Consider the following 16,140-nt stretch of genomic DNA (forward strand, 5'->3'; position numbering starts at 1 on the left):
GAGCTGTAACAACATCTGTCAGGGCATGACTGTGCTGCACATCCCAGGCTGACTGTGCTGGAACTGGGATGGTGTTTACATTGGTCACAAATTGAAACAAGGAGAGGGTTTTTGTGTTCTCTCCTGACCTTGGATAAATGTGGCCCCAGGGGTGAAAGAATAACCATGGCCGAGGCAGCTTCCTTTGGTTGGAGGCAATTCCTGGAAAAGGGTTTCAGCTGTGGGCTATCAGCTGTCAGCAGTTCACTGGCCGGACAAACAAGTGCCTCAGACGTGAAGGAGGATCCGGGTGGCACAATACAGCTTCCACTACAAGGCGCACATTGGAAAGATGAAGTTAGAGAAGTAAGCACATACCAGATAATACAGGGTCTTATAAATCATATTTACAGGTTTGGGCATTTGAAACAAAACAGCCATGGGGAGCTACTGAAGGGTTTTAAACCGGAGGTTAAATCAATACAATCGTGTTTGTATTTTAGAAACATCACTATGGCTGCCGTGCAGAGCATTGATTTGAGAGGATCGTGGCAACAGGGAGACCTGTGAGAAAATCATTGCTGTCAGTGAATACATCTGATGGAGTTTGCATTTAAGTGGAGGTGGGAATAAAAAAGTGAATTGATTATACCGAGAGAGAGAAAGCAGGATTAACGGTATCTCCTTATTAACTGATGGAACGTGGGAGTGTCAGAGAAAGATGGGTGAAGCCACAGTTTTGGCCTGAGAATCTGAAAAATAGGAAATTTGGACAAAGAGAATGTTATGTGATTTTCATTTCCTAGCTCTTCTTTCTGGCACTTGGACAGTTGGACTAGGCATCACTCTTGCCCAGGGGAGAGCATGTAACTATTTCACCCAGCTTTCCAAGCCCCTCCCACCAGGCAACTCTCAGTTTGTTCTCTGTATCTACGAGTCTGTTTCGGTTTTGTTTGTTCGATTGTTTTGTTCTTTGGATTCCATATATGAGTAAAGCGGTACGGTTTTTGTCTTTGTGTGATTGGCTTATTTCACTTAGGTGACGTCCTCTAGGTCCATCCATGTTGTTGCAAATGGTGGGATTTCATTCTTTTTTACAGCTGCATAGTATTTCATTGTATATGAATATACCACTGTTCCTTTAAACAACAACAACAAATGTAAATGAAAGTCACGTGCGTTACTTCTGGGACAAAGCCATTGAAACCTCAGTGCCTTCTCTAGTCCAGTGGTTCTCAACCTTGGCTGCACATTAGAATCACCTGGGAATCTTTTTAAAATCCTGATTTCTGGGCCTCATCCTCCGGAAATTCTGTTTCTTTGTTATGGGGTGGGGCCACAACATTAGTAACAAAGAAACAGAGTTTCCGGAGGATGAGGCCCAGAAATCGGGATTTTAAAAAGATTCCCAGCTGATTCTACTGTGCAGTCAAGGTTGAGAACCACTGCTCTACTAGTGGTCGGCAAACTCATTAGTCAACAGAGCCAAATATCAACAGTACTTCTTCAAAATAGACTCGCCCAGGCCAAAAACCGACTTCTGCGCATGGGCCACGAAGTTTCAATCGCACTGTACGTGCGCCCACACGTGGTATTTTGTGGAAGAGCCACACTCAAGGGGCCAAAAAGCCGCATGTGGCTCGCGAGCCGCAGTTTGCTGACCACGGCACTAGTCCTTTTCTTCCTCTTTGGCAAGTAGCAGGGTGGCCACACGTGGAGATGATAGATCCGCAGAATGAAAACAGCTGAGCGCCACGTGTCACGCCGGAGCACAGGTGCTTTAGATCATTGCTCAGTCGAGAGGAGGACTGTGTGTGAGCTGATCCTAAACTTTATATTTTATGCTTTGAGATTTGGGGGCTGTTTGTTCTCACAGAATAAGGCTAGCCTATCCTGACAAATACTAGCACATAGAAAAAAAGGTGTGGCTGGAGGCAAAAAGAGAGGGGAGCGGAAAGGCAGAATGTGAACTTGGTTTTAGAAATGTTTAGGTCAAGGTGACTGAGAGAGATGTAAGTGGAGATGCTCAGTACACAGTTAAAATGTGGGTGAGGAATTTGAAGCAGACTCTAGATGGAGGATATAGATTTTGAAAGGCATCGTAGCCAATAAATGAAGCCATGTGAGGAATGAGATTTCTAAACACTCTGATCTAAAATGACCTGAGCATATTATTTTCCTGGTAATGGTCTTTTTGGGTACACTTTAGAAAGCAGTAGAATTCCAGAAAGCTTTGCTCTTTTCTTTTAAAATTGCATTTACAAATAGGTTAATCTCAATATCACCATACATTAAACCTATTCTCCCCTTTCCCTACTTCACGAAACTGTGGGCACAGGGTGTCCTGCTTGAATGCAAGTAGAAGTGCCAACCTCAACTTCAGAGAAGAGCAGGTAAGTCAAACAATTATTATAAAAACTCTGCAACCAGTTTCTATATTCATTGAAGTAAAGTCTCAGACTTAAACGAGGAGCTGTTTTGAAACCTTAAAGGGAACCTTTGGTTACACAAATGTAAAATAAATACCAAAACATTATTGTTGACAGTTAAAAGTATTCTGAATGTTGGCACTTTGACACAGAAACTCTGAGAGCTATTTGGTAATGTAAATTTTATATCATTGATGTAAATGCTGCAGATTGTGTTGCTTTGGGGGACAGAAATAGCACCAAACACGAGGTCTGATATGAATTCAGCCTGCACTGTGTTTGAACTGCACTGTTGCCTGTTTCTCCTTCAGATGTGTGTTTGTGGTCATTAATGCCTAAACTGACCCTGAGTTTAGCAGCCAAAATATACAGGCATGAGATTTACACCATGTCACAAGAGGGGCAGAAACAAGGTCTAAGCTGTTGACATCCTTCACACAGAAACCCGCATGTAAGAAAATAGGCCAAACTGGTACATTTATTACCATTTCACTTATAAACTAAGTCACGGAAAGTTTGCGACCTCTACTAGTAAAAGGAATACACCAAAAACAAAAGGCCCAAAGCCAGAGCCCAAGTTTGGTTCTCTCTGATCCCAACTCCCATACAGGCGTACCTTGTGTTTTTGCCCTTTGCTTCATTAAACTTCACAGGTGTTGTGTTTTCTACAAATTGAAAGCAAGACCTTTCACCAGCAAAAAGATTATGGCTCGCTTTATTATAATAATGGTTTCATTAGGTGGTTTGGAACCGAGCCCATGATATCTCTGTGGTATGCCCTACTTTCTTTTATTGACATCACTGTTTTAAGTGACATATTTCAGGTGTGTTTTATATCTCTCTATATTGTATAAGCAGGGATGTGTACCGCTCTTTTACTTCCTTCTTCTTTCCCTTCCTCCCTCCCTCCCTCCCTCCCTCCTTCCCTTCCTTCCTTCCTTCCTTCCTTCCTTCCTTCCTTCCTTCCTTCCTTCCTTCCTTCCTTCCTTCCTTTCTTCACCTTAGAGCTTTGAAACATTTTAGAAAGAGTTGTTAGTCTTCATTTCCCTTTTCTTTGTTTGTGATAATAGGAACATTTCCACTGTCTGTCTTCTGGAAAATCACTCAGCGTTTCCAGTCAGCTGCAGTTCCTGCCTCATGGTGGGTAGGAAAGGACCCACCACATACCACCTTGTAATAATGCATCAGAAAGTGCCTATTTGTGATGAGAAGCAAGGAAGCCTGTCCTTGTCTGTAACCACCATCCCTCCCTCAAAACACATGCATCCATCTCACCCGGTGTTTATCTCATTTCCTCATTTTATTCTGATTCAACAGCATCTTTTTTGAATGGGTTATTATCACCATCTCTGTTAGTAAATGGGATCTGACTACCCTGAGGATCCCCATGAATGAATACAAACTCTCTCCTGTTCTACAAAGGGAAGAAATATGATTGCTGAATATTAATAGTCCACTAGAGACTAGAATTTAAGGTTAGACAAGATCTTAATAATGCATTTATTTTCCAAAGGTGAGGAAGGAAAGGGAGGAACAACGCAAGGAAAGAAATTAGAGAGGAAACTAATATATATTTAGTGCTTATTATATCAGAGACAGAAGTTTTTCTACTTTTAAATTTCCAGTTTATGGGCTGTAACTATGTGAACAAGGTTATACTTCAATTAAAAGAGCCCACCGCCAAAAGATGGAGTAAAATTAGGTCATTTTAGTCATTATGTTTCTTGAGTCATAGACAGGAAGACATCCATCCATGTGTTACTTTTGAGCTAATTTATGGTCATCATTAACTCCATCATAGTAGGTAAGTGCAAAAAATGTGCTAAAAAGGAAATACATAATGAGATGGAAAGTAGAGATAATTTTTATAATTTAAGAGTGATAAAGAAATGAATGAGTATTACATAAGTAGAAGGTATGACTCATTTTTTTGGTACGAATAATCCAAAGGACCTATCACAAATCATGAAATACTTGAAAGCCCTGTGTCTGTATCATTGAAATTAATGGGCAAGAGGTGAGAAAAAGTGATTATAAAAAAATGAAATAGTTTTTGAGTGTGTGGTTCCAGCAGTTGTATTTAGCCCGACTCTCTTGCATACAGTACCAATGAAATAATTTTGATGGGTAAGACCTGCAAACTTGCTTGCTTTTATTTATTTTTTATAATTTTTAATTCCCAGGTTATTCTGATCTATAGCGAGTGTGTGAACCGCTGGGTTAGGAGTTCTGAAGTGAGACTGGGTTTGTAACTGAAAGGACTTTTAAACATTGAGTGTGCTGGTGCTGTGGATTTAGGATGGTTGCCCCACTCCCGTGGAGATTCCAGAGGCTCAAAACCCCTTGGAATTTTTGCACATTAAAAACAGCGATAAGATAGTAAATGCTATTGTCATGTGCTGAGTTCCCTTTCCCCTTTTGTAGAGATCATTGAGAAAGTGGCTGTCTCATTCACACATTTTCATATAGATAAAACAATTATATTTTGGAAAAGACTACTACTTGAATATAAATCAGCAGAGAGGATAAGATTCTCTTTAGGTTTAAGTCATGTAAGGGAAAATGTATCTAGGACCACAAGCTAAGACCTTGGAGTCCCTTTGAATTTTAAACACATTGACGCTGATAATCCTTTTGCAAACTAATCCTTTGCAAGTAAAGAAACTTCTGCATGGTTCCAGTACTTTCTCATAGATTATTTTATTTAATCCTCAAAGCAACTCTATAAAGTTGGTGTTATATTTTCTATTTTGATATTTGAGTTAACTAAGCCTATAAGAAGATAAGCTGACCAATGCTACAGTAAGGAATTTCAATCTGATTTTGATTTGAATCTAAAGCTAAGAATAATTATCATGTATCATGACATCTCTCATAAAACAAATATATGAGAGACACTTGTACTTTATAGAAAAAAATAATAAACTTTCAGTTAATAAACCTCAGGGTCTATGAGGATCTAAAATAACATTCTTTTTTAATTGTTTTATATTTGTATTAATTTCAGAGAGGAAGGAAGAGGGAGAGAGAGATCGAAACATCCATGATGAGAGAGAAGCATGGACTGGCTGCCTCCTGCAAGTCCCCCATTGGGGTTCAAGCCCACAACCAGGGCATGTGCCCTTGACTATAATCGAACCTGGGACCTTTCAGTTCGCAGGCCGACACTCTATCCACTGAGCCAAACCGGCTAGGGCTAAAATAACCTTCTTTGCAAACACATTTAGACTATTCAAATATCTTAAAGAGTCATGCTTCAGCCCTGGATGGTGATGGGTAGTATCATTCACTCCCATGGTTTTTACTATTAATACATTGTTTGCGGGTAGTTTTTATCGCGCGCTAACAGGTGGCTCTACTTCTTACAGTCAACGTAAAACGTATAAATACGTTTCCCGCATACAATGTGTTTAACTATGTGTTGACATCCAGACCCACACTCTATCAAAGATGGAAACCAATTTCTCATTAGTCATTTCCAACTGGATACCCACCAGAAAACCAAACAAGAGATTATAGATTGAGCTAAACCTTTTCCTAAACTGCTTCTCCTATGTAGCTAAGTCTACTATTTAGTCACTCATAAGTAATCTGGAACTCACCCTAGGCAACCCCTATTCCCAACATGATGGGAGAAGAGCAGATCCCCAAAGGAAAGTTTATGCTGTTACTTAAAAAAAATTGTTGGGTGAGCAACCAACAACTGACTCATATTTTTTTTAGAATTTATAGTCTGTATTTAAATGTCCTTGTCACTCAAGTTCCAAAAATAATATGGCCCCTATCTGTTCTAAGTCTAGAAATTCTGTCCACTTTACATGCAAATACCTAAGTATTCTTTAAGATCCAATGGAAATGTCATTTCTTAACATTGCCTTCCCTAATTCCACCAGGAAAGATTGCCCACTACCTCCTTTATGCCCTCATTAAATCCCCTACCTGTCCCTGTAATAACACTCATGAAGGCTGGTTGCACTGATTTCCTTACAAGTTGGCTTCCCTGGTTAAACTGGGTTGTTTTTTAAGCACTAATATAGGTTTATTAACCTGTGCATCCACCGAATATAGTAGCAGTGCCTAGAATACGTTTGAAGTTCAACATACATTTACTTTGAGTAAAAAACTGTTAGAAATGCACAAAGAGAATGAGATGTCAGGCCTATTTCTTATTTTCAAGCACCTCTTGTGAAATAAAGTATTAATTAAAATATTTATTACCTCTAGAGGTAGCTTTTTGCATTTCTCATTGTCTCCTGTTTAAATATATTGAAATCAGAAGTTTGATGTGAAGGAAACTATATTCTAACTCAGAAGCACAACTTTTTCTTATAAAAACTATTTCTGTTAGCTTTTTCTCCAATGTAATATTTTTTTAGATACATTTTATTGATTTTTTACAGAGAGGAAGGGAGAAGGATAGAGAGTTAGAAACATCGATGAGAGAGAAACAACGATCAGCTGCCTCCTCACACCCCTACAGGGGATGTTCCCACAACCAAGGTACATGCCCTTGACCAGAATTGAACCTGGGACCCTTCAGTCTGCAGGCTGATGCTCTATCCACTGAGCTAAACCAGCCAGGGCTCCAATGTAATCTTTTACTCTATGTACCCTTGGCCTTCACTTATGTTCCTTTATATTTCCTTTTCTTTTTTTCTGGGGGTGGGAGAGTTTCTTTTTGGGTCTTATCATTATGAGGCATGAAAGCCCTTCCTCTGTCTACAACAAGGCAAATAATTGGAAACATAGCTTCTGTAGGAGGCCTTTGAACCAAAATAGAGACCCAATGGGAAGGAAAATGAGACTTTGTCAGGGTTTCTCTCTGTGTGTCTCTCGTCCTTTCAGGTTTAAATGCATACACTCTCTTGGGCCATTAAACATTTTCTTTGGTGTTTGGTGGTTTAAACCAAATATTCCCACTGGGCATTTTAATCTGCAAATGCACAGTGCATAAATCACTGTACCACACAATTCTATACTGGAGAAAAAAATGGAAAAAGTTGTTAACATTGCCATTGCACAAAAGTGAAAAACAAGGGGAAAGTAAATCCAAAGTACTTGTTTAATTACCGTGCAAAGTTGCTAAAAGCCTGGACCTGAGCCCAGCATCCTGAGCTATTGTCAGTTGAGGAGCTATTGCAAGGTCCTCTTTATCATTTTATGGATTGGCTACGTTTTTAATTTTTTTTCCCAATTTTCTCAGCAATGACTAATTAGAGGCCAAATATGCATAAACTGGTAAACTTCTACAGAAAAGTGGAGTTTCACTTGAATGTTTAAAAAATGCACAGACAGCTCTAACCGGTTTGGCTCAGTGGATAGAGCGTCAGCCTGCGGACTGAAGGGTCCCAGGTTCGATTCCGGTCAAGGGCATGTACCTGGGTTGCGGGCATATCCCCAGTAGGGAGTGTACAGGAGGCAGCTGATCGATGTTTCTCTCTCATCGATGTGTCTAACTCTCTATCCTTCTCCCTTCCTCTCTGTAAAAAATCAATAAAATATATATTTTTAAAAAGTAACCAAAAAAATGCACAGACAATCCATGTAAAACCCTGTGATCCTGACCTAAATCTCCACCTCCTTCTAATTTCTCTCCACCTTGGAATCACTGAGTTGGAAAGGGATCTGGAAAGATTATTCACATCATGGCTAAATCCAGGCTTTAGTCAATAGAACCAGGTGAACATTTATACAGAAAGCAGGATGGGGCAGGGAAATGTGCACCACACCTGGAATCACACATTCAGTCACTGGCTATGTGACCTTGCATAGTCATTTGAGTCTCAGCCCTTCATCTGTAAAAACTAAAACAGGGACAATAATAATTTTGTCATCATAAACTATTGCAAAGATCAAAAGAGATTATTATACATAGTAACACACAATATGTATTGTATATTGTATTGATATGTATATATACATTAATTATAATGTGCAAAATCCTCCAGTCTCCCTCAGCAGCTTAAGCTTAATCCAAAGACAACTGCACCTTGTAGTCAGAAGTTTTCTTTATGGCTTATTGAAATCCTTTATTCTAAGATTTGAATTAATCCAGTCGAGTAGTAATAAGAAGGTAGCTTCGTATAATTTCTTGATGCCCCAATGTGTGAAGAAAGAGCATTTCATTTTTGGCAAGTCTCCCTGTGCTTTTCTTACCATCCTTACCGGTCTTCACCAGTCCTCACCACCCATGGGGCATCCTAGACTTCCTGTCAAAGTAAAGATATCAAGCCCTGAACCCGGAAAGGCGAGATAATATTACTTCAGTTCACCAAATACCACTTACTACCATAGGAATAAACTCCATAACTCAGAGGAATAAATCTCTAATGACAGAATTTAAGCCAATAAGATACAATGTTTATTAAGCCCACATTTTTGTTATGTCTCTCTATAGTCCCTCTTCCTTTTCAAGTTTATATTTTGCCTATTTAAACTTACAATTATAAACATGATTAAAATTTCTAGTGTGCAGTAATTTTTATAGCGTCTAGCTAAATAGTGTAAGGAAATTATTTGATTGACTTCACTCTTCCCACCCCCGCAAAGCCCAGAAAGCTGCTGATTGCCTGCACTGTTTTGTTGTTGTTGTGTATGTGTTGTTGTTTCTTTGTGAGATAGAGGTTGTAAAAATCCCAAGAAGAAGGAATGTGAAACTTTTCTTCTCATCTAAAATGCACCTCATCCAAAGAGAATCAAGTTGGAAGAGGGTGTGGCATGGTGGACTCTAACCTTTGAGTCATACATACACTACACCCCAAATTTTTAAAAGGTCACCCCAAAGTTTATATGTACGATTGTCATTGGTTAACATCTCAAAGCAACCATTTAATGGAAGTCCATGTGATCAAACTTTATTTAAATCCAATTGCAAGTAAATGTGTTATTTTCATTTGTTTCTGATTTTCTCTTCTTTTTTTTTTTAAATAAATTTTATTGATTTCTTACAGAGAGGAAGGGAGAGAGAGAGAAAGTTAGAAACATCGATGAGAGAGAAACATCGATCAGCTGCCTCCTGCACATCTCCTACTGGGGATGTGCCCGCAACCCAGGTACATGCCCTTGACCGGAATCGAACCTGGAACCTTTCAGTCCGCAGGCCGATGCTCTATCCACTGAGCCAAACCGGTTTCGGCTGATTTTCTCTTCTTTAAAAAATTTTGTAACAAGTGTAAATAAGAGTATATCAACAGTGTCATTAACAATTTTGGTCAGATAATTCTTTGTTGTGGGTTGTAAACTGCACATCCTGAGATGTTTAGCAGCATCCCTAACCTCTATGTACCAGAAGCTCATGGAACCTCTGTAGTTAGCACAGTAAAAACTATCTCCAGACATTGCTAAACTTCTCCTGGGATGCAAAAATCTCCGCTGTTGAAAAGCACTGGTCTAAAGGAATACATTAGTAGAAATACTTGTGTCAATATGTCACTTTCAATGTGAAGTTCCTTCGCAGGAGTATTTTAAAGCTTTTGTCAATTTAGAGAAGAGATATTAGTTAAAGTGGGATATTGTAATCAGTAGATAACACTTAGCAGACAATGATAAATTGCAGTATTTAACTGTGGGCTGTAAACAAATAAATTAGGGCACCACTAGCAATTCCTCTGCCTTATGGAACTCCTACTCTTACCTCAGAATGAGGGCTACCTATGTGAGGATATCAGAGATAACTCATCTCAGGGTCTGAAGAGTGGGGGTACTTATACACCTCTTCCTCCAGGCATCTTATAAAGGCTGCTTCTGGCCTACAGGGAGGGTGTTAATTCTTTAGCACTTCCGGTTTGTTATGTAGTGGGGTGGGGCGAGAACTGGACTCTGCTCAATCGCTCATAAAGTTGGAATTTTAGCTAGCTTTGTTCTAAAATAGTAAGGATGGTGGGAATATGGGCAGGGTGACAATGGTGCTGCTATAATCCTACTATCAGACTAAAGGACTTGCATGAAAGAGTTTGAAGATGAATAAGAACCAAGAGACAAGCAAAAGAATAGCATAAGTGGTCACAGACTAAAAATCCTAAGTGGAAGAATTGCTTAAAAGCAGGATGACACCTCATCTTCTGAGCCTAGAAGGATGGCTGCAAATATAGATAGGTTTATGGCTTCTTTGTTTTCTTGGTAACCTCTGAGAGAAGGTCATCCCTAGAAAGTGATGATCTCTAGTAAGTTAGGAAAGCAAAGTCTGTAACAGTTATAAGGAAAATGGGAGACAAGTAGCATTTAAGAACTTAACTGAGATAAAAATCCAAAAATGTGTGGTGGCACCAATGCTGTGGGCTGGTGGGTCATCAACAGTACTCAGTAGATATAATACCGGGGCAGGAAGTGAAAACTGCAAATTCATCCATTGATTGGATTAATGTGTACTGAATGACAAATATGCCTCAGGTTCTGCGTGCTGCAGAAACAAAACAGACAAACTTTAAATAGACATAATTCTATGATTTGTAGATCTTACATTCTGGAGGAAAAAAATAAATAAGATCAATGAATAAAATCTATAATAATAAAAGGGTGATATGCTAATTAGACCAGACATCCTTCCTTCCGGACAAAGCCTCAGCAGGCAGGGGCCACAGCAGAGGCAGCAGAGGCTCTTGGCCTCGGTGGCGGTGGGTGGGGGTTGGGGCCAGGGCCCTTGCACGAATTTCGTGCATTGGGCCTCTAGTTATAGTATATTAGTCATAAGCACAGAGAATGGGGATAGGGAGTGCTAGAGCTGGAGAGGGGTGTCATTGTAGACAGAGAATATAGGCACGACCTCTCTGAGAAAGTGTAGTTTAAAATAACACTTGAAAAAGTGAGATATTGAACCATGTGGACATCTGGGATGCGTGTTCTAGGCATAGGGCACAGCAAGCGCAAAGGTCTTAAGACAGGCGTGTGCCTGACATGTTGAGGAATGGAAAGAAGACTAGTGGCAATATGGGTAAGGGCTAAAGTGGTTTAAATTAAGGTCAGGGAGATAACAAAGTTGGAGGTCCACTTTGTATAAGGTCTTGTGACCCATAGCTTTTAGGTTGATTCAGTGCTAGGTAAATTTGAGGGAAGATGAGGTGTGAGGAGTAGGGAGGGAACGAACTGAGAATGTTGGTGAAAACATATTTTAAATGACCATTGAGATGGGAAGAAAAAGGGTCCAAGAATAAACAGATATTTGGGAGCCTTATCAAGAAAGGGAAGAGAATCAGGAATGAATGAAAGCATAGAAGGCAAAGGAGGAAAACGTTTCTAGGTGGACAGTGTACTTGCTAATGATAACTAACAGTTATCTAGTATGCGGAATATGCTCTGAGTGCTGTGTAAATTATTTCATTTTAACTTCATTCACCTGATGTGGTAATAAATGTTATTCTCCAAATTTTGTAGATGAGAAAATTGAGGCCTAGAGTGACTGAGCCACTTTCCAGTGGTAAAATGAGGATTTGAACTCCATTAGTCTAATTTAGGCTCCGGTTCTTAACCAGTTGTTATGCAGGCTAAGTGCTGCACAAGATCCATGTGTGATAAAGATGGACACATGCTTATGGGAACTGGGTGTTGAGAGGTCATTGGCGAATGTAGGTGGGAATGTAAACAGCACTTTGCTGTAGTTTAGTGATTCCCAGTGCATGACAAGGAAGTGGAGGCAGCAGCTTTTGGAGAGACAGGGTGACTATGGAAAGTGACACCAAGATGATGTAAAATTAAAACAACAAAAAAAAAGATAAAAAAGGAAAGTGCCAGAAGAAAGTACAGCAATTAAGATAAAAGTGTGAGTGCAATAATTTATGAAACAAAGTCAGGGAACAAGTTTGAAGGGTTGGAATTATGAATTAGCCTTGAAGGGGAAAACCCTGGTTTTATAGGAAAATAACTGAGGACAGGGAAGCAAATTGTGAATCCCAAGTCATAAAGCCAATTAAACAGTGGCTCGGGGACCAGAGTCCAAGTTTTCTGATTGTCAAGACAAGCCCTTTCCACTAGACCATCCAACCACTCTTGCTGAATCATCGTCTGCTGGTTACTTATCCCCAATCCAAAGGGAGTTATTGTAGTTAATGAATAAATGCAGAGTAGCAAAACCCACTGTACATGTGCAGCTCTACAGAAGCACTAAGGACATCTTGACCTTTGAGTTTTCTTCACAATTCCCTCCCCCTGCAGCTCCTTAGCACAGAGTACTGACTTTCCGTAACTATAACTGCCTTCCAGATACTGCAGGTTCCCATATTGATGCCAAGTAGGGACTCCGGTGGAGAGAACTGTCACCCTCAGGGAATTTCTAGCTGAATTAGGCTCCACTAAGCCTTGAAATCAAAATGTTTCTGGTAGGTAAATGGAGCACAGATGGGAAATCAAACCAGTGTGTGACTGGGCATGATTTAGAGCAACTATTATTGATATGACAGATCCTAGCGGGCAACCTCATGAGAGCCTGAATTTTCATTGCAATGCAAGTAGGTAAAATGAATAATTGTGTTTTTGACTTGAAATTTTCTACACCTTGACAGTGGTTATTGCAGCCATAATTTGGGCCATGCATATTCTAGAGATGTCTTTGATTTAGGAATTTAGCTTTTTTGGAAAACAAGCAATAGTCAATATTTCATCTATGTATTTATTTTTTTGGTGATGAACATTTTTTACATGATATGAAATATAAATTTTTAACTTTAGAGGAATTACAATGGTCTGTTTCTAACACATTATCTTGGGTAAACATTTAAATTCTTGATTAATGTTTAACTACAAGAAGTATACTCAGTTCAAGTGAAGGATCAGTATCAGGACTCAGGCTGAGTTGTCTTTATTAGAATTCAGGCTCCAAGGAGAAACCCCAAGAAGTTATATACTGGATATAACAGAAAGTGGGAGCCATACCTGACCTGTGGAGAATGTGGACCGGGTATAGGATCTTAATCTTCTCTTCTCTTCTTACAGAAATTTGGATGGAGAAACAGTACGTATCTCAAAGACAAGTGGACCCAGGAGCAGATTTCACAAGGAATCACACCGTTTTGGAAGGTACTCGATTCAAAAGAGCCATTTTCAAAGGGCAGTACTGTAGAAGTTTTGGTTGTTGTGAAGACAGAGATGACGACTGTGTCACTCAGTTCTATGAGGCGAATGCACTGTGTTACTGTGATAAATTCTGTGAAAGGGACACTTCTGATTGCTGTCCTGATTACAAGTCATTTTGCCATGAAGAGAAAGAATGGCCTCCTCACACAAAGCCTTGGTATCCAGAAGGTAGGCTTTGGTAATATGTTTAAGCATTCTACTAGTTCGTAACAAGATCTGTCAAACTGTCTCTTTCTCTTCTCCTCCCGCCTTCCTTCCCTCCCTTCTTTCCTTCTTTAAGATAAAATAGAAATGAATATTGTGATCACCAGAATAAATTTCTTCGGATTGTTAAAATGTTTTGGTTTATATGTGGGGTATATGAACCATACTAACACCTTCAAGAAAGTTCTGGTGTGCTGGTCATGAATGCTGGTCTGAATCCTGTTTGAACATACATTCAACTTATATAAGAGTTATTACAAACTCTTTTTTCTTTCTCTGTAAAATGTATTTTCAACAGGATTCTCAAGATTTCTTGAAGGTAACCTCTTAGAGAATCTCATGAGAGTCACATAATCATCTGCAGATTCATGTACTATTTTACTTACTATTTTATGGGATTAATGGACCTCCTACCATTAGAATCTGTGGTATTTCAATGCCATTAAAACCAGTACAAAAGCAAAATAAAGTTAGCCACCCACCCTGCTTAATACCAAGTAGATTTTTCATGTATATTTTTGTTTTGTTTTGTCAATCTGAGACTTTTAAACTATTAAAAACAAATGAGGGCTTCATATAGGGTAATTGTAAAAGTCTAAGATTGAATGGATAAATATAAATAATTCATAATGAGAATGATGGTATTTATTCTATTGATCTAATTATAAGAGAATGCCTATAGATTTTGAACAACCAATATATTCAAAGTTTGCAACAAAACACAAAAAACTCTACTGTGAGACATATATGAGGTGCTCTTTCTCTGTCACTCATCTTGTCAGATCTCAGCAGGAATGCAGGTTTAATCAGAGTTCTGTCCTATTACTATGAATGGTTATGGTGGCCAGAAATTAGTTAGAAGAAAATGTAGTATAAACTAGAATTTGGTATCCTTTAAAATCAAGATGCTGTGGGCTTCACTCTCCATATCATATTGTTTCTAAAAATTGAGGAAATACTCCTTAAAAAACATCTGCATTATGTTAAAATTTCCACAGAATTGTCGTTTATCCCAAGCCTTTGCCTTTATCAGCAAACAGTTCAGCAAACATTTATTTAACCCTAAAAAGTGGCAGATACTCTACTAGGAATAGGGGACTTAGTTATACATCAACAATTATTCATTGAATGCCTCCACTGTGCCAGCAATGGCGCTTAGTTCTGGGGCAACAATGGGGAAGAGAAAAGGCAAGATCTTATTCTCGTTGAGGTATCAGTCAAGTTGGGGTGTGTGTGTATAAACTATTTAACAAAGTCACTGCCCAATTGCAAATGGTGATAATGTCTCTGAAGGAAACAGTTAGAGTGCTGTGAGAAAGTATATCAGAATATAATATATAAAATTATATGTACATTTAGCCTGTGGGAGGGGGCAACAAAGGAAGACATTTAAGTTGAGACTCGAGGAGTGAGGAGAAGGGATCTGACCCGAAGATCTGAGGGAGGGCTGTTTCAGATCTGAGACTGAAGAGCTTTGTTCAGGAGCTGAAAGGAGACCATAATTTCTGGGAAGTAATGATTATTGAAGGGTTGAGAGTGACATGAAATGGGGTTAGAGAGGTGAGTTGAGGTCAGATTATGACAGCATTTATAGGTCATATTAAGGATTTAAGAATGTATTCTGTTCTGAGAGAACTCAGGGAAAGATGTTAAGTAGGAATAGGGTTGGCTTCATGGGTGCTGTTCGTAAATATTATATATATTTGCTGCAGTACTTTTGAGCTTTTCTTATTTGGGACATAGAGACTCTTTAGAAAAGTAATTGCAACTTCTTCAATGTTCATTTTTGCTTGAGAGCTAGAATTTTGCTAAGACTTTAATTTAAGATCATGTTTTAGGTAGAATTTATGTAGGTATAGTTTTTATTGCATTCATTATGGAGGGAAGCAATTAATCACTTTATTTAGAAGCAAAAAGTTCACATTAGACTATAATTGCTCTCATGAAGGTAATTTTTTTCTTTTGTTTTATCTTGCTTATGGAAGCAACTGGTTGAAAGAAAATACTCCTACACAATATTAAAAAAATGTGCTAAATTAACTAAAATGAAAAGACAATGGTACATTATTTATATTATTTTGCATGTATACAGTCACTTCCCTCTGAGATGTGCTGTTAATTTGCTGATCTATTAAATATTGTTTTTCAGTTGTCTAGTAAAATGGCATTGTCTAGTTCTTTGTACCATATCTATCCCAGGAGTTCTTTTTAAACCAGTGACTTAAAACTATCTACATTGTCTTGAGAATTTTTTTAAAAAATCACATCGATTTTGTATAACCTGGAAGTAGGGCATATCCATAAATATCTTCCTTCTGTGTTTTTTTCCTCATCTCTGATGGTAACTTCTAGTAATTGGAGGATTTCAAATGTCAACTACAGAAAACAAGTGATAGAGTTTGGAATAGAACCAGAGTGGATTTTGCAGACAGAATCTTTTGGTGTAGCAGGTCTTCAGGAAAGA

At 38.8% G+C, this 16,140-nt stretch overlaps 1 protein-coding gene across 1 annotated transcript in view; it reads left to right on the plus strand.

Annotated features, from left to right (window-relative positions):
- The first annotated feature begins 13,142 nt into the window (after positions 1 to 13,142).
- The window catches only part of TINAG (tubulointerstitial nephritis antigen), a 77,729-nt gene continuing 74,731 nt past the window's right edge, over positions 13,143 to 16,140 (plus strand). The window contains exon 1 of the mRNA XM_006090706.3: positions 13,143 to 13,640. Coding sequence (XP_006090768.1) covers positions 13,286 to 13,640 — 355 coding nt within the window. The 5' untranslated portion in view covers positions 13,143 to 13,285. The remainder of the gene's footprint in view (positions 13,641 to 16,140) is intronic.

Source organism: Myotis lucifugus, unplaced genomic scaffold, assembly GCF_000147115.1.
Source record: "Myotis lucifugus unplaced genomic scaffold, Myoluc2.0 scaffold_80, whole genome shotgun sequence".
NCBI lineage: Eukaryota > Metazoa > Chordata > Mammalia > Chiroptera > Vespertilionidae > Myotis > Myotis lucifugus.